The sequence below is a fragment of the Electrona antarctica genome (genome assembly GCF_951216825.1).
Source record: "Electrona antarctica genome assembly, chromosome: 6".
NCBI classification, from domain to species: Eukaryota; Metazoa; Chordata; class Actinopteri; order Myctophiformes; family Myctophidae; genus Electrona; species Electrona antarctica.
In genome coordinates, this window is record NC_136811.1 from 50,677,617 (window position 1) to 50,704,015 (window position 26,399).

Genomic DNA, 26,399 nt, shown 5'->3' on the forward strand with positions numbered 1-26,399 from the left:
GGCTGACGATACTATGTACAAACCACTGTACTGGCTGACGATACTAAAACCACTGTACTGGCTGACGATACTACGTACAAACCACTGTACTGGCTGACGATACTATGTAAACCACTGTACTGGCTGACGATACTACGTAAAACCACTGTACTGGCTGACGATACTACGTAAACCACTGTACTGGCTGACGATACTACGTACAAACCACTGTACTGGCTGACGATACTACGTACAAACCACTGTACTGGTTGACGATACTAAAACCACTGTACTGGCTGACGATACTACGTACAAACCACTGTACTGGCTGACGATACTACGTACAAACCACTGTACTGGCTGACGATACTAAAACCACTGTACTGGCTGACGATACTACGTACAAACCACTGTACTGGCTGACGATACTACGTAAAACCACTGTACTGGCTGACGATACTACGTAAAACCACTGTACTGGCTGACGATACTAAAACCACTGTACTGGCTGACGATACTACGTAAAACCACTGTACTGGTTGACGATACTAAAAACACTGTACTGGCTGACGATACTACGTAAAACCACTGTACTGGGTGACGATACTACGTAAAACCACTGTACTGGGTGACGATACTACGTAAAACCACGGTACTGGGTGACGATACTACGTAAAACCACTGTACTGGTTGACGATACTAAAACCACTGTACTGGCTGACGATACTACGTAAAACCACTGTACTGGCTGACGATACTACGTACAAACCACTGTACTGGCTGACGATACTACGTAAAACCACTGTACTGGCTGACGATACTACGTAAAACCACTGTACTGGCTGACGATACTAAAACCACGGTACTGGGTGACGATACTACGTAAAACCACTGTACTGGTTGACGATACTAAAACCACTGTACTGGCTGACGATACTACGTAAACCACTGTACTGGCTGACGATACTACGTAAACCACTGTACTGGCTGACGATACTACGTACAAACCACTGTACTGGCTGACGATACTACGTAAACCACTGTACTGGCTGACGATACTACGTAAACCACTGTACTGGCTGACGATACTACGTAAAACCACTGTACTGGCTGACGATACTACGTAAACCACTGTACTGGCTGACGATACTACGTAAACCACTGTACTGGCTGACGATACTACGTACAAACCACTGTACTGGCTGACGATACTACGTAAAACCACTGTACTGGCTGACGATACTACGTAAAACCACTGTACTGGCTGACGATACTACGTAAACCACTGTACTGGCTGACGATACTACGTACAAACCACTGTACTGGCTGACGATACTACGTAAACCACTGTACTGGCTGACGATACTACGTACAAACCACTGTACTGGCTGACGATACTAAAACCACTGTACTGGCTGACGATACTACGTACAAACCACTGCACTGGCTGACGATACTACGTAAACCACTGTACTGGCTGACGATACTAAAACCACTGTACTGGCTGACGATACTAAAACCACTGTACTGGCTGACGATACTACGTAAACCACTGTACTGGCTGACGATACTAAAACCACTGTACTGGCTGACGATACTAAAACCACTGTACTGGCTGACGATACTACGTAAACCACTGTACTGGCTGACGATACTAAAACCACTGTACTGGCTGACGATACTACGTAAAACCACTGTACTGGCTGACGATACTACGTAAACCACTGTACTGGCTGACGATACTAAAACCACTGTACTGGCTGACGATACTACGTAAAACCACTGTACTGGCTGACGATACTAAAACCACTGTACTGGCTGACGATACTACGTAAAACCACTGTACTGGCTGACGATACTACGTAAACCACTGTACTGGCTGACGATACTACGTAAAACCACTGTACTGGCTGACGATACTACGTAAACCACTGTACTGGCTGACGATACTAAAACCACTGTACTGGCTGACGATACTACGTAAAACCACTGTACTGGCAGACGATACTACGTACAATGCTGGTATCGGTATCTGCGAGTATGGCAGTCTATTCCCATACAACATCATTTATCACTTGATGTCTTTTAATTTCAAGGACCCCATAACTTTCAGAGTTACAGAGGTCCATTTGGAACCCCCTGAGACCACTTGTCTAGATTTCTTTAAATTACACACTGATGATACTAGTAGTATCAAATTGGGGTCCGCAGCCTAATGCATATCAAACAGGGGTTCAAACAGATTCAGAAGCCCTGGTCTAAACTATACAGTATAGTACCCTAACCCTAACCCTAACCCTAACCCGCAATCTATAGTACACTCACTGTAACCCTAACCCTAACCCGCAATCTATAGTACACTCACTGTAATATAAAGAGTGTGCAAATGGGACCAAATGGCCTTTGATTGGACTGTCACACAGGGAAGCCGAAATGGTAACAATTTTGACATCTGCTTTTACAAAAATGCATAGCATCCATTTAGGAAAGAACTTTGTAGTAAGGAGCCCTTATTACATTATGAGCAGTTATTACATTATGAGTTGCTACACCCTTCCCTACTTCCTTCACAGGTGTCACCGATGCTACTAATGAAGGCTCTGTCCATTCTCTGTGCTCTGTCCAGCACTTTGGTCAGCCTTGGCTGTTGTAAATGTGCTATCAAATAAAGTTTGATTTGATTTGATTCTGGGTGCAGTCAGGGTGCTGCTATTGTGCATGTTGACTCACTGTAAACACTCCAGTGGGTCTCAAAGTGAGTGGGTTCCAAATGGAACCACATTTGTACACTCAGAGTTATGGGTGTCCATTTGGTTCCGTTTGTTCCAGTTATGGGGGCCAAAAAAAAAAAGAGACTTTATCTTTCTGTAAATGTCCACGCCCCACCATTGCCATGGTGATGACATTGATTAGCTGAGCTCTATAAGAGCAACTTGTTTGTCTGTGATCCACCCTTATAGCATCGACGAAGGTCCCAGGACCCAAACGTTTGCTAATTTTAACTCACTAGGAGCACAGAATTATGAACATTTAAAATATAAAATAAATTCTATTTCTTAAGTCTCAGTCGAAGGAGTCTTCCTTAATTTTTCATGCAGCGAGCGAGTCTTTATTTTTGCCAGTATTTTCTTTTTTCTTTTACCCAGGGTAGTAGCTGAGCAGAAGTGCTCATTTTCAGCAACGCCCTGCACATAGAAACACAGATTAAAACCAGGGAGCTGACCAGTACAACCACAGTCTTATACTGTCTTATACACAAAGCATCTCCACTGGAGCAGTTGGGGGTTCAGTGCCTTGCTCAAGGGCACTTCAGCAGTATTGGGTGGGTGATGACCAATCACTTCACGACCCAGATCTTTCCTGCCCGTCCGGGGAATCGAACCGGCAACCTTTCGGCAACAAGGGCACTCCTCTAACCCTTAGGCCACCGCTGCCCTATGTCTTTTAAGACCACAGCACCTGCAGTTTAACCCTGAACAGTTCCCCCTGTACTTTAGCAACACATAACCACATGTATAGGAACTAATACCTTTTCAAAACATATATTGTAACAATGTGGTATTTTGAGTGGATGGTTTGTATTCCATGCCTTGAGCGATAGTGTATGTTTTAGAGGGGAATCAAGACAAAACAGGTTAATCTGAAATAATTTATTCTCTGAACAAAAAAAGCCCCAAGGGCATCATATAAAAAATATTGTTCTGTACAATTTAAACATACAAATACATTTCCTTCATAGTGAACAGTATTGTGTCTTTTTGTACACAGCAAAGAAGGAAAGAAAAGCACACACATTTAACACAGAACTGTTAACCCATTAAAACCGGGAAAGCATCTGTGTCATTTATAACATGAGTTTTCACAAAACTCTTAGAAGAACAGTGGTTTATAACAGTGGTTCTCAAAAACAGCAGATCTACAAGCTCACAGCACGTCACTGTGTTGCACGGTATCAACATTTTTCTTTTTAAGAAATCTCTTCTGGGGGTGCCTGGCACAAAACATTCTCAAATGGGGGGCATACACAGTGGTGTGCACAGATACACTAGGGGGTGCTAGTGCACCACCTGCCCTCGCCCTCTGGACAGCAATGTGCCCTTAAAAAATATATAATATTAACTTATTTTTTTGTACAGTATGTGGACCATGGTGACATTGATCAATTCTTGATAAAAAAAAAAAGAAGCTTCTAATATATTATTTATGCCCCAAAATCTATACATCTCACACTATTAAGGCAACCGGCCGGTTATTTTTCACTTGAGCTCCTGCTCCTCTAAATGTCTGTGCACGCCACTGGCCATACATATCAATTTGGGGGTTGTTGACACAAAAAAAGTTTGAGAAGTACTGATTTATAGGGCATTTTGTAGAATTGGCCTCAGGTCTTATGGGTTAATCTAGTCTTCAGTGACACAGGAGAGTATGTACATGGTAGAAGGACGTTAAGCAGTGCTGGGCAATCATTCAGCACTGAGGATGACAGTGTTACTGAACTAAATAGACCCATGGAATGACTAACCTTGTGCACTATCAATCTTAAGAAGTACACAGTCTTCCTAAAGGCAACACCAGAGACACTCCAGAGACTGCCTCTGTGTGTGCGTGCGTGCGTGCGTGCGTGCGTGCGTGCGTGCGTGCGTGCGTGCGTGCGTGCGTGCGTGCGTGCGTGCGTGCGTGCGTGCGTGCGTGCGTGCGTGCGTGCGTGCGTGCGTGCGTGCGTGCGTGCGTGCGTGCGTGCGTGCGTGCGTGCGTGCGTGCACGCGCGTGCGTGCGCGCGTGCGTGCGTGTGTAGGAATGCATGCGTGTCCTCAGACGGCTTGAACAGGATGAGTTCTGCATCTGAGCTCCTCATCAACCTATAAGGAAATAAGACCAGTATGTTAATTACACAGTGATACATAGTCTAATAAAACTCAGTTTTTAAACATTTAATATTATAGTTTTTTACAGGCTAGTATTCATTCAAGTTGTCCTTGTCCTATGTTCTTTCCCCTGTGCCCCACACATGTAAAGCGTCTATGAGTACTCTTGAAAAGCGCTATATAAATCCCAGATATTATTATTATTATTATACCCATCGCAGCTAAATCACTTTCTAATATAAAGCCAGTATGAACCAATGTTCTATCTATCCCAGCGGTTCTCAATGGACCCTTTTCCATCGGAGTTGAACCGGTTCTCTTTTCCATCGGAGTTGAACCGGTTCCCTTTTCCATCGGAGTTGAACCGGTTCCCTTTTCCATCGGAGTTGAACCGGTTGTCTTTTCCATCGGAGTTGAACCGGTTGTCTTTTCCATCGGAGTTGAACCGGTTCCCTTTTCCATCGGAGTTGAACCGGTTCCCTTTTCCATCGGAGTTGAACCGGTTCCGTTCTTTTCCATCGGAGTTGAACCGGTTCCGTTCTTTTTTCCCGCTAGTAATGGAACAGTGTTTCCACTATGCATGAATTGGTTCAGAACCCTAAAAGTTTGTTCGGAACTGGAAACCAAATCATGTCCAGAGGTTCTGTGAAAGCACCAATAAGGTTCCAAGAATCTAGAACAGAACCAGTTCTAGAACCAAGGTTCTTTCGGTGGAAAAGGGGGCCAAAGTGGGGCCTGCAGGACCAAATGCATGAAAATACAATGGGCAGTATTATGCGTGTCTTAAGTACCAGGTCTTATTACTTAACTTAAGACCTGGAGGCGTGATCAATGCCATTTGGCTATTCTGAGTGGCCAAACAGCATTGACCACGCCTCCAGGTCTTAAGTTAAGTAATAAGACCTGGTACTTAAGACACGCATAATACTGCCCAATGAGTTTTGACATGAAAACAGTTTGAAAAGCACCGCTCTATCCACCCCACCATCGGGTCCTCACCTCTGAGTAGGGTGGTGGGGGTGGAGGGGGGTAGGGCGCCACGGGCGGTCTCATGAAGAGGCCCCCCTCCTCCTCCTCATCCTCGTCTTGCTCGTAGTCGTCCAGGAGGGGCGTGAGGCCGTTGTCCGCCCCCAGCTCTCGCTGGATGTTGCTGTAGCTCGGGGGCGCCGAGGGGAACGAGACGCAGCTTCCTCCGGCGGACGCGTAGCTGAGCATGCTGTTGGTCCGGCTGTTGATGCCGCAGTAGGGGATCGTGCCGATCACCAGCGGCAGCTCCACCGACAGCTTCTCGCTGCCAGGAATGTGGACGTAGATCTACAGGGAGGAGTTATGGTTTGTTTTGTTTTTTTATTTGTGGACAAACTGGACATCAGAGGTGTTACTACATGCCTCAGGTTCCCTGAATGCGTTAGCCTCGGTATCCAGGTTTTATTTTCATTCCCATTCGGCTCAAAACTGTATTTCGCTAACCACTAACAGTGCAGAGACGCGTCGCTCCAAATTTGACGACGTCAATGTTCTCTGGTGTTTTCTACCGGGGAGGACCGGCACCCGCCCTTCTAGACCAGAAATCATACAGGCTGGGCCAGGCTGGGCCAGGCTGCCCCCCCCCCCCCCCCCCCCAAGGCAATGCCAACACCGAGCAATACTTCCCACCACGGAGCAAAGCCGGGCAGTGCTGTGACACATGACTAGTGTGTGTGAGCATCCCAATTCTACAAAAGGAGAATATACACCACAGGGAATTTGTGCAGAGCAGGGGTTCCCAAACTGTGAAATATATCATTCTCGGTCAAATACAACAAGAGTCAAGCATCAGCGAGGTTAACAGGGGGTGCACGGCCAAAAATGTTTGGGGACCGCTGGTGTAGGGGGACACAGGGATGTGGATGTAGAGCCCACATCCACAACAAAGTTGAAAAACCACCGCTATATTCTGCTCACCATCAGAGCGTAGTCCACCGCGATGATGTCGCAGCCCTTCAGGGAGGGTTTCAGTTTGGGGACGCAGATGCTCTTGCCCTGCCAGACGTCGCCCATGCCGGAGATGATGTGGTCGCCCCGCACCGAGCACAGCTTCTGCCGGAGCACCTTGTTGCGCCCGGTGGCCAGGAAGGTGTGCTTGGACACGATGGCCGCCTTGGGCACCACGATGCGCGAGCACGTGTTCTCGAACTTGGCGTCGATGGCGATCACCTCACCCTCGCAGAAGCCCTTCCGGTCGATCTTGGCGGCGATCGACACCTGCCCGTCGGGGATGAACATGCACGTGACCTTCTTCACCGTGCTGGCGGTCGCCGGAGCCTGGAGGAGAGGAGAGGAGAGGAGAGGGAGAGGAGGGATTTGTTGTTAACAGGAACACGAACACCATTAAGACCACAAACAGAGTCTAAAGGTTATCTGCTGCGTTCATTTTTCATGATTCTCTGCTATCCAACTGTCCTGGGGATTGTGGGTGGGGGGAGGGTGGGATTGTGGGTGGGGGGAGGGTGGGATAGGGGACTGAGGGGTGGGGGGAGGGTGGGATTGTGGGTGGGGGGAGGGTGGGATAGGGGACTGAGGTTTTTTGTTTCTTCCGAGTCACCAACACTTAAGAGCGGTCTGACCTAATAATAATGTTTCGTATGTAACTGATTATACTTAACATAACTACTGAAGGCTATACTCGTATTTGATCATGCAGTCAATTCTTTCCCATAACTTGTGACTTAGTGACATCTATGCTTGCCCCTGGGCTTCCGGTTTAAAAATTAAAAAAGATATATTTTGAAAAGACAGAAAGACCTGAGGCCGACTCTACAAATGCCTTCTAAATCCGTAGTTCTCGTGCTTTCAAGATTATTCTAAAATGTTCAAAAATAGCAGATGAGGCTTGCATATCTGCTATTTTTGAATAGCCAATGGAAAAATCTAAAATGACGCTTTCCTGGGTTATTACGTAATCACAAAAAAATACGAATTAATTTCTGTACATAGAATATTTCTAACTTGTGTCTGTTTGTGTATATTTAATATACCAGCAGATCAGGAGTGTTGACATCCAGGGGTTCTTCCACCTCAAATCTCCTCTCACACTGAAAGGCATGCTGGGAAGCCGTCTCCATGGAGGCCCGGACGTAGTAGCGAACGTACCCGAACTTACCCTCATGGGACGATGCCAGGCGCCTGGAAAGACCACACACACACGTACGTCATCAGTAACACAAATTCAAACCTGCGATGGACTGTGTGCAATGTGTTATGGAGACGGAGTCACTGCGAAGATGTATTCACTGTATGTAACGCAGTGTTGATTTCGACAGCAAAATTGTTTAGGCATACTTTAAGTCTTCTGAAAAGTTTTTAGTTTTAGTCTAGTTTTAGTCGAATATATATATAAGATTTTAGTCGACTAAATCTACAGTTGATTTAGTCAACGAAAATGTATATTGCCGATGCCTTGATGGCGTCGTAATGGCTGATTTTACACGTGGTTGTATGCTGCAAATAACCAAACTACAAGCTCACAAGGCGAAGCAGCACAACGCGCTGTGAGCTTGTGGATCTGCTATTTTCAGTGCAACACCCGAATGACTTGTCTTTTAGTTCTACTGGATCTCCTCTCCAGTAGTCCCTCCCTAACATATTAGTCTAGTTTTTATTTGTTGACTAAAATATAAAAGTTAATATATTTAGACATAGCAAAATATATTATATTATTATAGCATTACATAATATACGTCATAGCTTTTTATGTAGTTTTTGTTATTAAAAAAAAACATCATAGTTTTAGTCGACGAAAGCAATGTGATGTTAATATTGAGTGCCATAGAGACATTCTGTCACTCTCGGAATTCTGTCAAACTTTTTTATTGTTGTTTTGATGGTTGATGATTCGTTTTTTTTGTTGTCTTGTCTTGAATTGTAAGAAACATCATAATTAATATTGTTAATGCAATGATGCTTTCTAATAATAAACTTGAACTCACCCTGGTCCTGGCAGCTCAAATCCAAACAGAAACTCATATCTCTTCCCAGGTGTGAGAGTCACACTGCTGTTGCCGTCTGCAGAACACAGAAAACGGATTTGTATTCATAAAATAACTACTACTAATATATAAATGTATCCGGGTGTCAAACGTATTATTTAATTATTAACCCAGTAATGACATGTCACAGCAGGCAAAGAACCGGAGGAATATCAACATGCCATTCGGCTGAAAGATTGCTACAGTCTCTCCATTCATTCAGTCATTCATTCAGGACCAGCATTTTCCACATCAAGAGTAGAAATCATGTCTTAGATTATCAAGTATTTTGAATCATGTTGTAGATTGTATATACATTTTTATACTGCAATCATGTCTTATGGAAATCTAGTTCTAAATGTCTTTATTGTACCAGTATGCTTTATTGTATTGTTATATACTGTGCTAAATAAAATAAAATCAAATCAAACACGCTTCCCATTCCCTCACCTCTCTTGTCGAGATGAACCTCCTCCTCGTACCTCAGGTATTCGACTTCGTCGCGGCACTTCTGTTTGCCTTTGCTGTAAGCCACTTTGGCACATCCTATTCCCAGCACTCGGATGGCCGACACGGCGGTCGTCTCCGACACCTCCAGCACCACGTTGCCCGACACCTTGTCTCCGCTGCAGTAGAACCGCTTGTTGGGGTCGTGGAAAACCACCTCGAAGGTCCTCGGCCTCTTGGCTGCGACCACCATGCTGTCTGTGAAAGTGAAAACAGAATCTCTCTAGGATTGCGTGTGTCTGTAAACATTTGGTTTTTATAGGCCCCGCTGAACTCTCACCGGTGTCCCGTTACTGTGGCATGCGGCCCGCGAGTGAACACATGTTTTCAATTTCTGCTTCAGCCAATCGTCATCCAGTGAGAGCTCGTGGGCACCTCGTGCACACACAGCACCAGTGAAATGTTTAGAGGGAGCGAGTTGGAAGCCGCTAGAAATAAAGGGTGCAGACTACAGACTATAAATACAACTGACAACAGAGCCTAAAAGGCTGCCGTACAGGCTTCAAGACAGAGCCAAATAATTAACCTAAAATAACTTCAATGACTTTATTTTTAATTTCCTTTTGTTTTTATATATTTTTTAATGTTCAGCAATACAGCCAGTAGCAATGAAATCACTGGACTTCAAGTTTCCCTCAATAATGTAAAACAAAATATGAAGCAGGTCAAGCTATATATATCTCTCTCTCATTCACTCACTCACCATTGCTTTATCTAAACAAAACTGTAATTTTGCAGAGAGCATTGAACTTTGGGCCACAAGGATCAGTTTATTTTATTTAATCCCTTGCAGGCACCGCCAACTCAGTGTATCAGTAGGCAGCCCAGCTTGGGTAACTAAGCAGTAAGTGAACTGGGAGCTGACGGTAGGCCTACTGTAGGTATTGAGCTCCACCTCAGCAATCCATCACTATCAGTGTACCAGACAGTAGCGTCAAGAGGCGGCAAGATGCCGGCATAGGCAGCTCCCGGCAGGATCCGCCAGGAGAATCTAGAAGCAGATCTAGACGAATTAATTAGAGCAGGGGTGGGAAACTTTGACGATGGAGAGGGCCACTATATTTCCACACTCACTCCAGAGGGCCGCATTGCATATTACTGTCGTAGCAAAAATAGCCGATCTACAAGCTCAAAACGTGTCGCAGCGCTTTTGAGCTTGTAGATCAGCTATTTTTGCTATATTTGAATTGAAATACTGACTTATTTTTTGCTTTTTTTTATTAGAAACCTGAAAAGTAACCTTTTTATTGATTTTCAAATGGATTTAATTTTAGTTATGATAACTTTATGAACTAAATACAAATTGTACACAAAGACAATATTACTAATACTAGTCGTTAAGTACTAGTCCTTTAATACTAGTCATTAAGTATATTTAAAGCAGGTCATGTTTGCATGTTTGGAATTGCAACAGCTGAAATCAATACTATATCAGTATTCTGATATTAACCTGCGGGCCGCATTAAGTGAAGGTGGGGGCCGCATGTGGCCCACGGGCCGCCAGTTGCCCACCCCTGAATTAGAGCGACAGAGAGAGAGAGGAGTGTGTGTGTGCGCGGGTGTGCGTCAATTTAACAAAGGTGCAGACGATCAGAAATCAGCAGAGAGTGATCGACGTTTGCGCTACTCTATGCCGAATTGAAGTAGACTCGGTCACAGACTCTTTTTTTTTCTCCCTGGAAATAAAAACGTCTGGGTTTCCGAGGCTAGATGCCGCCTAGAGCAGGCGTCTCTTCCCGGTTTTTAAACAGCTGCTGAATGACACTCACGTGCGGCTGCAACTTGATCCAGTTTTTTGTTGTTGTAACTTTTCCAGCCAAATGAACAGTTTAAAACATACAAACATGCATGATCTATATCAGGGGTTCTCAACCCGTGGGTCGCGACCCCTCGGGGGGTCGCCAAATTATTTTAGGGGGTCCCCAAATTATTTTTAAAAAATATATATATTTTATTTTTTATTTTTTTTTCACGATTTTTCAAAAATAGCAGACCTACAAGCTCATAGCGCGCCACTCGGTGGCGCGCTATGAGCTTGTAGATCTGCTATTTTTCAATAGCTAAATTATAACTGCTTAAAACACCAAAAGGGGTTCCCGCCCAAAATGGTTTAAGGTTATTGTAGCAGTCAATTTATATTGGGGGTCGGGAGGGGGGCGGGGCGGAGGTCCCGAGACATTGCCAAAGCATTTCCGGGGGTCCCCGGCCAAAAACGTTGAGAACCCCTGATCTATATTAAGCTCACTATACGTTGCGAATCTTGCGATGCATTAGATCTACTATTTCCCCCCCAAATAATAAATACATTAAACGTGGAATAATTTGGAAGATTTTTGAAACATTCCACAACACAAATCTGATACAGCCGGGGCTCCGTCCCTGGCACAATTATTTTTCAGATGGGGGTTAGTGGGGACAAATACATGATATTAATTTGGGTCCATGACATGGTCAATGGTGCATTTATATAGTGCCTTTATCCAAGGTGCTTTACATAGCTTGTGCATTCCATTCACCCATTCACATGCACATTCATACACCGATGGCGGCAGAAACCATGCAAGCCACCAACCAGCACATCAGGAGCAATTTGGGGTTCAGTGTCTTGCTCAAGGACACTTCGACGTTAACTCTGGGGGAGCCCAGGTTCGAACTGGCAACCTTGCGGTTACCATCCAGCCACTCTACCCCTGAGCCACCGCCGCACATGAAAATGTTTGAGAACCACAGGTTTAAATAAGTTCAGGCTGTGGGCAGTTCAGAAACCCGTCCACCAGTGACATCATCGTTAGGCAGATTTTTTTTTAAAACAAGATTTTTTTAACAAAAATGTTTAGATTTGTATTACCGTGGGAACGATGGCTTCCATTTTTGCATTGCAACTTTTCAGGACTAGAAAGCCTGCAGTTTCTATTAGCTTGTATTCCCCATCGATGATGTCACTGGAGGACGGGTTCTGAACTGCCCACAGCCCTCCTATGAGACACAGAACGAGTAGAATTTTTTTTTTCATGATTATTAGTGAGGACCTATTATATGAAGATTGGTTGAAAAGTGGTGAAGTGGTCCTTTAAAGGAGCATTCAGTGATTTGAGTGATTTGGAAAACCACCCAGTCCGCCCCGATAACAAAATGTGCACATGCACGCTCTACAGTGGGGGGAAGTGCAACAGGCCAACAGCATGTGCACCAAGGCCCGCCCCCACTCGATCATGATTGGAGGAAGGCCTCTCTCATCCTGATTGGATGAAGGCTTTGCCACCCGCCACCAAAACTGAAACTAGGGTTTTTTGACCCCAGGGGCTCACTGGGGACAGGGAGGAACTCCTTATATGGTCAGCACACTCTATAGTAGGGAGGATTATCCAGAAAAAAAGAAAAAATAAGTGATATTTAGATTAAGTCAAATCACTGAATATACCTTTAAGCTGGCTTCCTTATTTTGGTGACATTTGTCTATTTTTTAACATTCCCCCCGTTAAAAAAAAAGTCCCCCTGCCCTTTTCTTTTCCCTTAAAAAAAAATTACCTTTTTGTTTACATTTCCGCTTGGCGCTTATAATGACATGGCCAGAATAGGCAGACACCCAGGCTTGAAGTGGTTCGTTCAAAAATGACCCTCTTCGCGATGACAGCCGCCCCGGTCATGTTTATGGAAAGCCCACCCACTTGAGGTAGAGAGTAGAAATCAAACAAATCGGTTTCAGCCTCACAAGCTGTTATAAGCTGGAGGAGGAGGAGACACAAGTATCATATCTAATCATCATCACTTATATACAGACTAGAGAGAGAGAGAGAGAGAGAGAGAGAGAGAGCATGCGACAGCGTGGGAACGCTTCTGTAGGAATCCACCAAGTCAGTTGCCATGGGAACTGTGGTCCGTAATAGCAACAGTCAGTGAATTAGTGTCCTCTCTCCCATCTCCACGACAACCACCGTGCACGCGGACAGCCCCCCCCCCCCCCCCCCCCCCCCCCCCCACACACACACACACACATACATACACACACCCTGTGGGTCTATACTGTATGACAATGTTGTGTGTAAATGATGGGGTAGCAATTTGTAGTCTCTCTGTCTCTCTCTCTGTCTCTCTATCTCCCTCTCTCTCCTCCTCGTGAATTCTGAGAAGTGTGAACGCATCTATCCTCCAGCCTCCTGGTGGCGCAAAGGAACCTGAAGGGAGGGGGAGGCACGCGCGCGCACGCACGCACGCACGCGCACGCACACACACACACACACACACACACACACGCATCCCGGTAGGATGGTCGTCATGCACCAAGTGGATGCGAGCACAAGACATCTTTGGTAAGGACGCTTATACGCATTAAATTCAGTTTGAATCAAATATCTTTGTTATTAGCATCATTAGCAAATTGAATGTTCTGTCTCATTGCAGCCAAATGTAACACATTAAAGAATGGGATTATTCTAGATTGTGAAAGCAAGCTATATTTATTTGAAGTTGTTCCTAATTTTGGATGTCTTTTGAAAAGCCTTGCTGCTGCATAATAATAATCCATGATGTTCCATGAGTATTTTATAAAGCAAGCGCACTGTGTTCTCTGTCTGGGATGCACTGAAGGAATGCGACATCAAATTCACCCAAACCCCATGTGACATTTTACCTTTACATTGGGGCGATTATTACGGCTTCAATGTCTTCAAAACATTGCCATTTCAGGCAGAAAATCATTTTCTTCGCAAGTCGTGTCATTTTACGGAAAGTCTGTGAATTATGGAAATGACACAACATTATTTTTAAAAGAAATTACATTTTTGTAATGATCTCATGAACCAAAAAAGGACTAAATTGTTTATCTTTACAAATGACAAATGTCTGTTTTACGGATTATTTACTGCTTACACACACTTTGTGATTGTCGTCATTGTATCTGCTGTAGTTTAGGCTAGTTGGCAGCGTTTGTGTTGAATCCTGGTATTACATAACTCCATGCGTGACATCATCACAACTTCAGTCAAAGCATAGTGACAGAAGGACAATATTGGCTGCGTTGTCATCGATAGAAACGTTTGACAGGATTACGTCACAATCAGTCTTGCCAGATTGTGAAAAAAAAAAAAAATCACATCTGTGTGAAGTGAGGGGCGCTGTCTCCTATCATATACAAGATATATGAAATGTAAGAGGACAACTGAATTTATGTGTAATTAATATATATATATATATATATATATATATACATTTTAAGCCCCGAGCTGAATTAAAACAGTTGCACTGCGTTTAGAAAAGTCGATTTGCTCATCCACATATGACGTAAATTCTCCTTTCATTGTCAATGGCAAATGTGACAAATAGCTGTATATAGGAGGGGCTAGCGAGTAGCGCCCCTCAAATAGCTGTATATAGAAGGGGCTAGCGAGTAGCGCCCCTCCTACTGTATATAGGAGGGGCTAGCGAGTAGCGCCCCTCCTACTGTATATAGGAGGGGCTAGCGAGTAGCGCCCCTCCTACTGTATATAGGGGGGCTAGCGAGTAGCGCCCCTCCTACTGTATATAGGGGGGGCTAGCGAGTAGCGCCCCTCCTACTGTATATAGGAGGGGCTAGCGAGTAGCGCCCCTCAAATAGCTGTATATAGGAGGGGCTAGCGAGTAGCACCCCTCAAATAGCTGTATATAGGGGGGGCTAGCGAGTAGCACCCCTCCTACTGTATATAGGAGGGGCTAGCGAGTAGCGCCCCTCCTACTGTATATAGGAGGGGCTAGCGAGTAGCGCCCCTCCTACTGTATATAGGAGGGGCTAGCGAGTAGCGCCCCTCCTACTGTATATAGGGGGGGCTAGCGAGTAGCACCCCTCCTACTGTATATAGGAGGGGCTAGCGAGTAGCACCCCTCCTACTGTATATAGGAGGGGCTAGCGAGTAGCGCCCCTCCTACTGTATATAGGAGGGGCTAGCGAGTAGCACCCCTCCTACCGTTTATAGGAGGGGCTTGCGAGTAGCGCCCCTCCTACTGTATATAGGAGGGGCTAGCGAGTAGCGCCCCTCAAAAATAAGCAACCAGGTCTATGAAACCAAGCCCAAAAGAAGAGACTATATAGGCCACATGGAAGTCGCTTTTAAATATTGGTAGTTGCGTCTTATTTGTTTGTGTGGATTTGAAAAATCACACCTGTGTGAAGTGAGGGGCGCTAATATATTAAAGTCTAACTCATGTTGATTAGGTGATGTAACACAAACGGTGCCAACACAAACATTAAACGCCATTAACAATAAAGAGACAATATGACGCGTATTGGCTGAGCCTGGAATGTGATGATAAGAACGCCCCTCAGCCTTTCTGTGTGGAGTTTGCATGTTCTCCCTGTGTCCCCTAGGGTAGGTACCCTCACAAAAAACATGCAGTAATCCTGGTCTCTAAACTACCTCCCCCTGGCCAGCCGGGGCACCTGATGGAGGGGAAAGGAACTGGTCGGAATAACGTGTTCCACGCGCTACGTCCGGCCGGGTAAACTCCCGCCTGTCAGGTTGAAAAGAAGCAGCTTGGACTGACTCCTCATGCATAGACATAAACATCTTGAAAAATCTTGAATCAGGATTCGATCATTGACACTGGGTGAAAACATGGGTTGCAAAATCGTGGGATTAAAATTGAAGGCAAAATGAATAGATAATAAATATCGCCCCTCACTTCACACAAGTGTGATTTATTTTAATTGAACAGAGCTCATGCTTTGCTCTGCTTACTTTAGAGTTCGCTGTAAGTCGATCGATCTGGAGAAGAGTCTGCTTACATATGACGTAAATTCTCCTTTCATTGTCAATGGCATTTAATGTTTGTGTTGACACAAAAAGCTGATTTGTTGAGACATGACGTAATTTCTCCTTTCATTATCAATGGCAAATGTGACATGAGTTCTGACAAAAAGCTGTATATAGGCCCCTCAAAAATCTGAGCGGTCTGAACTGAGTGGTGCTGTACTGTACTGTACTTGTGCTTTAGAAGCTCTCCTCCCTGGCCTGTGTGTGTGTGTGTGTGTGTGTGTGTGTGTGTGTGTGTGTGTGTGTGTGGGGCTGCGCAACAGTGACACTTGGTGGTCAACAAACGCTATTTCCATGCTTGGACACTATAGGGACACACATTGGTGTATATAGGAGTGGTTAACACCACTCAAACAAAAAGGTGAAATAGTATTTTTAAATGTGTGGCACAGTTGGATAGAATAGCTATACATGAGATTATCTCGTTTTGGCACAGATTTGGTTAAGTACAAAATGGTTTACTGTACATGTTTATTGTGGAGGCAGAGCAGGTTTAAATACAGCCACAATCCACAAGTTTTATCCATTCAGGCATTGACAACTTTCTAAAAACCTGAGATTGGAACCCTGGTCTCCTGTGTGGGGAAAACAAACATCTACCACTTAAACAGAAAAACCTCTGCTAAATAACTAAATTGTAAATCGTAAACCCTGCCTGGCCTGTAGCTCTGGTGACTGTCCATAGCCCTAATGCCCTGCATTAATTCTAATGAAGGCATTACTAGAGCTATGGATCAGAGCTACCTGGCCTGGGGAGATTGCATAATAGTGGGCTCATGATGAGATTCAAGGCACAATGGAAGAGGACTGACCTAGCCTGGATCCAGCCCATAGACCCCGCCCACTCTCTGAGTGGAGCTTCAAATCAGGAAGCTCAGAGTCTGATAATCAGGCTAGGACTGACCACCATGTTGCACAACTTGCACTCAAACCAAAGTTAAAATCATCCAACCACTGCAGTCTGCAGATCATGTATAATGCATTAACATATGCTTAGCCTACTGCATATTGGATAAAATAATCGTAGATTGCAGCTCTAAGCACAACAGAGGACAATGCTTACATGGTAGTGAGACTCAGCCAGGGGTCAAAACTGGAGAAGCAGTCCAAGTTAACTCTGGCAAACAAGTCGAAAGAAGCAGGAAATAATCCAAATTCCAATACGCTGACTGAAGACAGGAGGCATGCAGGGCTGAATCTGAGATGGACCTCAGATATTCTAGTACACTAGTACTAACTATACTGTTAGTGCTGTAGAGAACGAAACATCAGAAACACATAGCTTGTGATCTGACAAAGGAAGGAACGGGTAAAACGGGGGAGAAACAGCACAAAGGTAACAGGAAGAAGGAACACAGGTGAAAACACTAGACACAGATGGGGGCTGATTACACTGATAAGCAACACCCTGGTGACATCTGGTGGACAATGTGGAGAAGCACACAGACTTCTGAAACCTTTCCATAGCTAGGAGGATCCCCAGTAACAGGCAAAATACAGTAGCAGCCTCTGGTTTCCCAGCTGCTCTGCCCTGTTGGGAAATGGCTTTAAAAGAAAAATAACTGACAGGCAGAGAATCACAGGAAGACACCAGAGAGAGAAGAGAGGAAGATAGATAGATAGATAGATAGATAGATAGATAGATAGATAGATAGATAGATAGATAGATAGATCTTGTCATTATTTGTAACATGTAAAACGAAATTAAAAGTGCCAACCAATCAGTGCATCAGATCACAAAACATAAAGCTAAAAATATGAAACTAAAACAACAAAACACACATGACCGTACTTCCTGTTATTGCACAACCCCTGTAGCACTAAGCATATATATTGCACAATAAACATGTAATTGCAGCTGTTATTGCAGAGAGAGAGAGAGAGAGACACACATGCGCGCACACACACACACACACACACACACACACACACACACACACACACACACACACACACACACACACACACACACACACACACACACACACACACACACACACACACACACACACACACACACACAAAAACCACATTTTAACAAATACTGTGCACTTTTTATGTAAAAAGTCTTCCTCCTTATATAGGCTAATAATAATACCTGATGATCATGGGTGGAAAAAATCATGGCACTCCATCGTTAACTTGAGTGCTCAAATTCCAGTTAGGCCTACTAACATCTAATTTGACTAACTTCTACTAGTTTGGTGTCTGAAACTTTTCAGTGACACATACGCACGCGCACACACACACACACACACACACACACACACACACACACACACACACACACACACACACACTCTTCTATCAGACAGGTCAGACAGGTCAGGCAGCAACTATAGTTGCTGCCTGACCTGTCCTTCACATGTGCCTCACACACATGACTAATGAGTGATCTTGCACTCAGATTGCAGGCTGCTACGGCCACGGGACACAAATTCATGCTTGTCCGCTTCTGGTGTCATTATAATAAAGTCTAGACTATAGAGGCATGGAGCGACCCCATAGCAGAGAGGCCTGACAGTGAGTTATTCCTATACCTGGCCATTTTCTGCGTGTTATTCCCCTAGCTGTAGCTCTCTCTCTCTCTGTGTTTCCTGACTCTCTCTCACCTGTGTCAAATAAAGGGCCACCAAAATTCTCCAAAAATGAACTTACTATAATCACTTAAACCAGTGGTTCCCAAACGTGTTCATGTCAAGGACCCCCACATTGGAACTAATTAGCCCCACGGACCCCCATTTGAAAATATATTCCAGGGACCCCCATAAGAGAAGATTTTGACGGCTCTAGCAGTGATTCTCAACCCGTTTAATTTCAAGGACACCCAGTTTGACATGCATATTAGTCTACAGACCCCCATTTTAATGGCATTTCTAACTCTGGGACCCCAATTTATATTGTAAAATCAATGTTAATTTAACTCTGAGAGTGTACAAATGGAACCAAATGGACCCGTTTGTACACTCAGAGTTACAGACCCATAAGGGTCCACTTGGTTCCAAACTATCATTTAGCTGGGGACCCCCTGGAACTTCCTCAACGACCCCTGGGGGTCCCCGGACCCCACTTTGGGAACCACTGACTTAAACCCTATCTTTGCTAAATTGGTTGACAAGGGTCCACCAGGGCTCTCTACTAGCTCTGCTTGTATTAACCTACAAAACCAAATCTCTGGTTTTGCAGAAAATAGATGTTCAACGAAGCTCACAGGATAGATTTGCTAACTCCGATGAATGTTTGTCGCACCCCAGAATAGGGACGGCATGCAGTGAATAGAGACATTCGTTTTGTTGACAAGATGCGGATCTGCACAGACACATGCCTGTGTGGGGAGGGTGTGACTCATTTCAAGGTTATTTATAGAGCCTGTGTCACTTTAAGATAGCACTAAAAGCTTTTTATTATTCTTGTCACTTATTGCGGTACATGTTCAGAGGTCATTGCTGCTGTTGAGAGAATGCATTCAGATTGGTTCTGGAGAACCACTCATCTTGAGTCTTGACGGACTTCACTTCACACTCGACATGCACTTCCTCAGCAGTACTCAAAATATTGCAATATAGCTAACTACTCTACTGTTCCAAGTAAAAGTCCGGAAATCCAAATGTACATGAGTGAAAGTACAAAAGTATTAGTATCAAAATGTATTTTTTAAAGTACTAAAAGTAAAAGTAGTCATTTATGTAGAATGTGCCATTTCAAGTTTTCAAGTCCATTATTTATTTTTTCCCATTTAAAGCCTAGAACCAAGCCATCCAGGCTCCTGGCTGACCATAAGACATTCGATTCTGTGTCAAAAACTATTTGAGTAATTAATTATATTATATAGGTACTAATAAATAAATAAATAAAAATTGCGGTTAAAAAATATTAATAATGTGCTTTCTATAAGTGTAACTACAAATTGGCCGCCATGGGCCTAGTACACTAATGAGTCATGATTCACTCTCGCAGGTCATGTGACATCTGATGCCGACAGGTGTGCGCGAGAGAAGGCGGGATCATGGGAGACGGAGGCTCCCTCCACATCGAGGGGAACGCCCTCCTCAAAGCCGTCTTCCAGGGAAAGCTGCGTCTGACTCGCTTGCTCTTGGAGGGCGGGGCTTACATCAACGAGGGCAATGAGCGCGGCGAGACGCCCGTCTCCGCCGCCTGCATCGCCGGCTACGACGACCCGGTGTGTAATGATGTTAACTTAACCCATTCAGGAAGGGAACCCCTTTTGGTGTTTTAAGCATTATGTTATATACTTTAGCTATTGAAAAATAGCAGATCTACAAGCTCGTAACGCGGCACTCGGTGCCGCGCTATATGAGCTTGTAGATCTGCTATTTTTTTGTAAATCGTGACAATGTGGTGCAAATCTTTGAATATATATACTTTATTTTATTATGGATCCCATTAGCACTTGCAAAAGCATGGCTATTCTTCCTGGGGTCCAGGTCCTTTCACAGTGAAAGCATGGCTATTCTTCCTGGGGTCCAGGTCCTTTCACAGTGAAGGTTTTAAAGCATGGCTATTCTTCCTGGGGTCCAGGTCCTTTCACAGTGAAAGCATGGCTATTCTCCCTGGGGTCCAGGTCCTTTCACAGTGAAGCATGGCTATTCTTCCTGGGGTCCAGGTCCTTTCACAGTGAAGCATGGCTATTCTTCCTGGGGTCCAGGTCCTTTCACAGTGAAGCATGGCTATTCTTCCTGGGGTCCAGGTCCTTTCACAGTGAAGCATGGCTATTCTTCCTGGGGTCCAGGTCCTTTCACAGTGAAGCATGGCTATTCTTCCTGGGGTCCAGGTCCTTTCACAGTGAAGCATGGCTATTCTTCCTGGGGTCCAGGTCCTTTCACAGTGAAGCATGGCTATTCTTCCTGGGGTCCAGGTCCTTTCACAGTGAAGCATGGCTATTCTTCCTGGGGTCCAGGTCCTTTCACAGTGAAAGCATGGCTGTTCTTCCAGGTCCAGGTCCTTTCACAGTGAAGGTTTTAATTAACCTGTATCTTTGCTTTTGCTTCCCTGGAACAACATATTTTGAGATGGGGGGGTCGTTGGCCAAATGCATATCATTCTGGGGGTCCTTGACATGAAATAGTTTGAGAATCATTGACCTAGAAACCTTTGTAGAATCGACCTCAGGTCTAAATGGAGTTCCGTGATTTATGTACTTTTTCTTTTTTGTGGAGTTAACATTACTCTAATGGACCCCCAGGTGTGGTTTGAAAATTGAAATATGTCTTCCCTGTGAATTGTTGGTTTCTCAAAAGGCCCAATCGAGGGCCAGGTCAAAAGGCCCAATCGAAATGACAGTGGTATAGTGACATCACAATATCATACCTCCCTAACCCCTCTCCCTTTATCTTACAACAACAGCTGTGGGTGCGGCTTCAGGTCAGGTGGATCACCACCCACCACCACCAGGCAAATCAGGCATACTTAATGAACTGGTGGGTGTGGCCACATAAAAACATAATTTTAACACTTTCTGTACACTTTTTTTCTGATGATCATATTTTAGTGGGTGGGGAAATCGCGGCACTCCATCTATAAGTAATAAAAATCACACCCGTGTGAACTGAGTGGTGTAAGGTTTTATATAGCATGATCAGCTGTGGTCTGACGTAATGAAATCACACCCGGATGTGATTTCAAAACTGGCTGTTTTTGCGCAGAGAAAATGACCACGGTTGCTACGGTCATCCAGTTCACCCGGGTGTGATTTAATTACGTCAGAAATTATTTTGAACATAGCAACCATGGTCATTTTTTTATGCACACAAAAGCCAGTTGTAGGAGTGGTTTACACCACTCAATAAGTGAAACCGATTAGGAAGATGCAGGACTGCACTGTCAGGATTCAAACTTAATTCTTTATTGTAGATAAAGGGGCTTCCCCTAGTGTCATCACTAGGGGAAGCCCCCGTACCCAAATGTCCCTCCCTCACATATTAACTAACAGGAGAAGTACACAGGTGGTCAATCCTTATATGGCCTCTGGCCTGATTATATTAAACAACGTTAAACTCACCATGAATTATTCTCTTTCTATCTGCAATGTTTTTGTTTCATAAAAGTCTGTTATTATGAGCTGCCTATTTTCTGTCAATACATTCCGTGCAGGTGATTATTTGTGTAAGTGGTGGAGTTTGGAAGCGCTCCTTTTTCAACAACGCAACTTCCTGCCTGCCTCAGAGTCCTGCATTACGTCATTAATTTAGAAACAGGTGATACGCAGGACTGTTGAGTGATTTCCAACGAGCGCTTCCAAACTCCAACACTCCATGGCCATGCTGCTCAATGTTTTGCCACTCAGCACTCAGTCTAGATGAGGAGAGCGTGTCCCAGTGTCTCGGTCTCACCCAAACATTTTGAAATAACACAGATTGGCATAGAGTATATGGGGAGGATTACAGTGTAATATGTACGGATTTTGGGGTTTTCTAGTAGGGTATGGCATAGAGTCTATGCCATACCCTACTAGAAAACCCCAAAATCCGATCAGCCCCCCTTTCCTTGCAGAGGGCGACGAGTTTCATCTACTAATACATCAAATTAATCAATACCACAATGATTGTCATATGAATTTTCTTGTCCACCAAACACAGGTGGCCCGCCAGAGGATGGTGCGCTACCTGCTGGAGAAAGGCGCCGATCCCAACATCCCGGACAAGGGCGGCCGGACGGCGCTGATGCACGCGTGCGCCGAGCAGGCCGGCAGGGAGGTGGTGTCGCTGCTTCTGGAGAACGGAGCCGATCCCAGCCTGAAGGACTACTCTGGCTCCTCCGCCCTGGTGCACGCCATCAACCGGGGAGACCGCGACACGCTGCAGGTCAGTACGGTGGAAAGTAGCTCTGGTCCATACTCCATACAGCCTTGTGCATTACATTCACCCATTCACACACACATTCATACACCGATTGTGGCGGAAGCCATGCAAGGTACCAACCAGCACATCGGGAGCAATTTGGGGTTCAGTGTCTTGCCCAAGGACACTTCGCATGTAGACAGGAGGAGGAGCCGGGATTCGAACCGCCGACCCATGGATCATTGGTCTGCTCTACCTCCTGAGCCACAGTCGCCCCATTATCTGTACAGGGCGCAGTGGAGTAACTAAAACATATTTTTTCTTTGGGTGAAAGAAATTTTGATGCCAATACTTTTGTACATTTTGAATTACGGACTTAATTAGGCAGATTATGAAGCACTTTATTTGATTTGACAGATGAACATGCATTGTTCTTAGGTAGACTATGAAGCACTTATTTATTCTAGGATTGTATGTTCTATGTTTCTTTTCTCACCTGTCCCTCCCTTTTTTTAATGCTGACCCTGGGAGCTGCGCTCCAACATTTCCTATGCACTTGTGCAAATGGCAAATAAAGTCTATTCTATTCTATTATATATTACTTATATTATATATACTATTATACATTATAGAGTATTATAGTCATATTTCTATATTGCAGTGTTGGTAGTTAGTTGGTAGTAGTAGTTTTACTGAAGCTAAACATGCGAGTACATGTTCCACCCACTGCTCTGCTGCAGGTCCTGCTGGACGCCTGCAAGGCCAAGGGCAAGGAGGTCATCATCATCACCACAGACACCTCGCCCTCGGGCACCAAGAAGACCAAGCAGTACCTGAACGCTCCCCCCTCCCCGGGCGTGGTGGACAAGCAGCCGCCCCCGGACTGCTGCATGTCTCCGTCCGAGGTACGTCTCTAAATGTTCTGATGAATTGAAAATGGTGGACCCTGTTGTAAACAAGTGTGAGTGCTTTATCATGGTTCGTACACAAGTTTTCAACCTTTTTCATATCAAGGCAACATTATTTATTGGGCATTTGAGCCACGGAGCCGGACCACCATTTGATGAGATGTAGCCTCTCAGAGACTCAGACCCAAGACATTGGGTCGTTGTCGTTGGATAAGATTTTGGACTTCTTGTGAATTCATTAATGCAGATAGGCTATTTAACAATAATGTAATTTTGAAAGTGTAAAAAGCTAAAGATCTATAAGGGTCCATTTGGTTACCAACTCTCTATAGCTGGGGACCACCTGGAACCTCCTCAAGGACCACTGGTGATCCCCATCCGGCCGGCCCACTGGTTGAAAAGTGAAAACCCATGGTTTTTATATTGACTTTTGCTTTCACTTTGAAATGTACCCATTCTAGTGATTATACTGTGAAATAAAACATTTCAATCAATCAATCAATCAATCAGGTGGTGATCGGCACGTCCAGCTCGCCGGTGGAAGGGAGCGCCAAAGAGGAGGGTGGGGAGGGGATCTTCAGCTTCGCTCTGACCTCAGCTCTGCCGCTGCCCACCGCCAGACCTCCCGGCGAGACGAAGCGGCCGCCCCCTCGGAAGCTGCTCAAGAGGCTGAACTCGGAGCCCTGGGGCCTGGTGGCTCCCTCTTCTTTGCCGAGGGGGGTGGACGGGGGTCTGGAGGAGGAGGTGACCACCCCCAACCACCTGAGCGGGCTCGTCAGAGAGATGAACGGCATGTCCGTCGCGGAGACGGCGACGGCCAGGCCTCGGTTGTCGCGGCGCCACAGCATCGAGACCCACGACCCCTGTTCTCCCAAGCTCGTCGACCGCTCCTGTTCCGAGGACTGCGCGCAGCTCTACAATTCCTTCTGGGCCGACAAAGTCCAACAGCACCAGAGTCTGTATCGGAGGAACACCGCCCCCGAGTCCCAGGAGAGCGTGGTCGGAGGAGGAGGCGGTGCTTTGGCGGCCCGGGCCCTGGCTCATCCCAAGCTCACCCGAATGGAACACTACGAGTCCGACACGCACCTGTGTCCATCCGATTCCATCCCCGGGTCGCCGGACTCGGGGCGCATATCGGTAGAGCGGCGGAAGTACAACACCTCGCCTCTCACTCTGTTGGTCGGCAACTCCAGAGAGTCCTTAGAAAACATCCCCAACTCCGTCTCTCCCCTCACCGGGAGGCGTCGGGCCCCCGGCATCCTGGAGCGGAGAGGGTCCGGGACCCTCCTGCTGGACCACATCTCCCACACGCGGCCCGGCTTCCTGCCGCCGCTCAACGTCAACCCGCACAGGCCCATCCCGGTCATCAGGGCCAACGGGAAGCTCAGCACGTCCCCGGTCCACTCCGGGCACAAGATCCTGGTCCCAATGGCGCCGGCCTCGCCCAAACGGGGTCCGCCCGACTTCAAGACCAAGAAGAAGCTGTTGAGGAGACACTCCATGCAGACGGAGCAGATGAAGCAGCTGTCCACCTTCCAGGAGCTCCTGGCCGAGAAGGTCAGCGAGTCTAACGGGGATTGATGGCTGGGTATAAAAGGCTGAACGTATTAGCAGATGCAATCGCGTGCAAGGGCTCCATGTTCAGAAGCCATGCAAGGGCTCCATGTTCAGAAGCCTGCATTATGTGCAAGGGCTCCATGTTCAGAAGCCATGCAAGGGCTCCATGTTCAGAAGCCTGCATTATGTGGCTCCATGTTCAGAAGCCTGCATTATGTGCAAGGGCTCCATGTTCAGAAGCCTGCATTATGTGCAAGGGCTCCATGTTCAGAAGCCTGCATTATGTGGGCTCCATGTTCAGAAGCCTGCATTATGTGCAAGGGCTCCATGTTCAGAAGCCTGCATTATGTGCAAGGGCTCCATGTTCAGAAGCCTGCATTATGTTGGGCTCCATGTTCAGAAGCCTGCATTATGTGCAAAGGCTCCATGTTCAGAAGCCTGCATTATGTGCAAGGGCTCCATGTTCAGAAGCCTGCATTATGTGCAAGGGCTCCATGTTCAGAAGCCTGCATTATGTGCAAGCGGGTCCAGCCAAAATAGACCAGATGCATATCTTTTTGCTGGATCAGTTTGCATTTGATTCTGTGTCAAAAAAAAGAAAAAAGAAAGAAAAAAAGGGGTATATAGTAATATACTATATTTATTTAATAATATATTTATATATATTTAATAAATACCTTTTTTTGCTATTTTCAAATACCTTTTGACACATAATCAAATGGTTTTTGGTCATGATTCACCAGGCTTAAAATAATTAATATAAATATTTTCGGAAATCTCGATGAATGGGCTTCATATCTGTGACTGATTGGCTCCCGGGCAGGCATAGTTATACTGAGGTTAGGGTTAGGGTTAGTTAGGTTTAGTTTTACTGAGGTTAGGTTTAGATTTAGGCATAGTTGTAAAAAACGAGAACGGTCAATCACAGCCACTACTGGCCAATCTATAGTGTCAATTCACCCAAACAGTGTTGACTTGGGGTCAGGTCTTTTTT

General features: G+C 45.4%; 2 protein-coding genes across 2 annotated transcripts; one reads left to right on the forward strand and one right to left on the reverse strand.

The window, feature by feature from the left end:
- Positions 1-3,614: 3,614 nt before the first annotated feature.
- On the reverse strand, positions 3,615-17,489 carry LOC306924275 (thioredoxin-interacting protein-like). The gene is made up of 7 exons (XM_079502724.1): positions 17,207-17,489; positions 9,302-9,556; positions 8,813-8,888; positions 7,862-8,009; positions 6,789-7,148; positions 5,844-6,158; positions 3,615-4,838 (listed from the first exon to the last, which is right to left on the reverse strand). Exons 2-7 carry the CDS (start codon positions 9,549-9,551, stop codon positions 4,791-4,793), a joined length of 1,197 nt encoding a protein of 398 aa, XP_079358850.1. The 5' UTR covers positions 9,552-9,556; positions 17,207-17,489; the 3' UTR covers positions 3,615-4,790.
- A 2,660-nt stretch (positions 17,490-20,149) lies between these two features.
- On the forward strand, positions 20,150-25,460 carry ankrd34a (ankyrin repeat domain 34A; the record flags this gene model as incomplete). Its single annotated transcript, XM_079503436.1, has 4 exons — positions 20,150-20,323; positions 22,740-22,964; positions 23,681-23,845; positions 24,359-25,460. The coding sequence occupies 4 exons, from the start codon at positions 20,150-20,152 to the stop codon at positions 25,427-25,429; spliced, it is 1,635 nt and encodes a 544-aa protein (XP_079359562.1). The 3' UTR covers positions 25,430-25,460.
- Between the last annotated feature and the right edge of the window lie 939 nt (positions 25,461-26,399).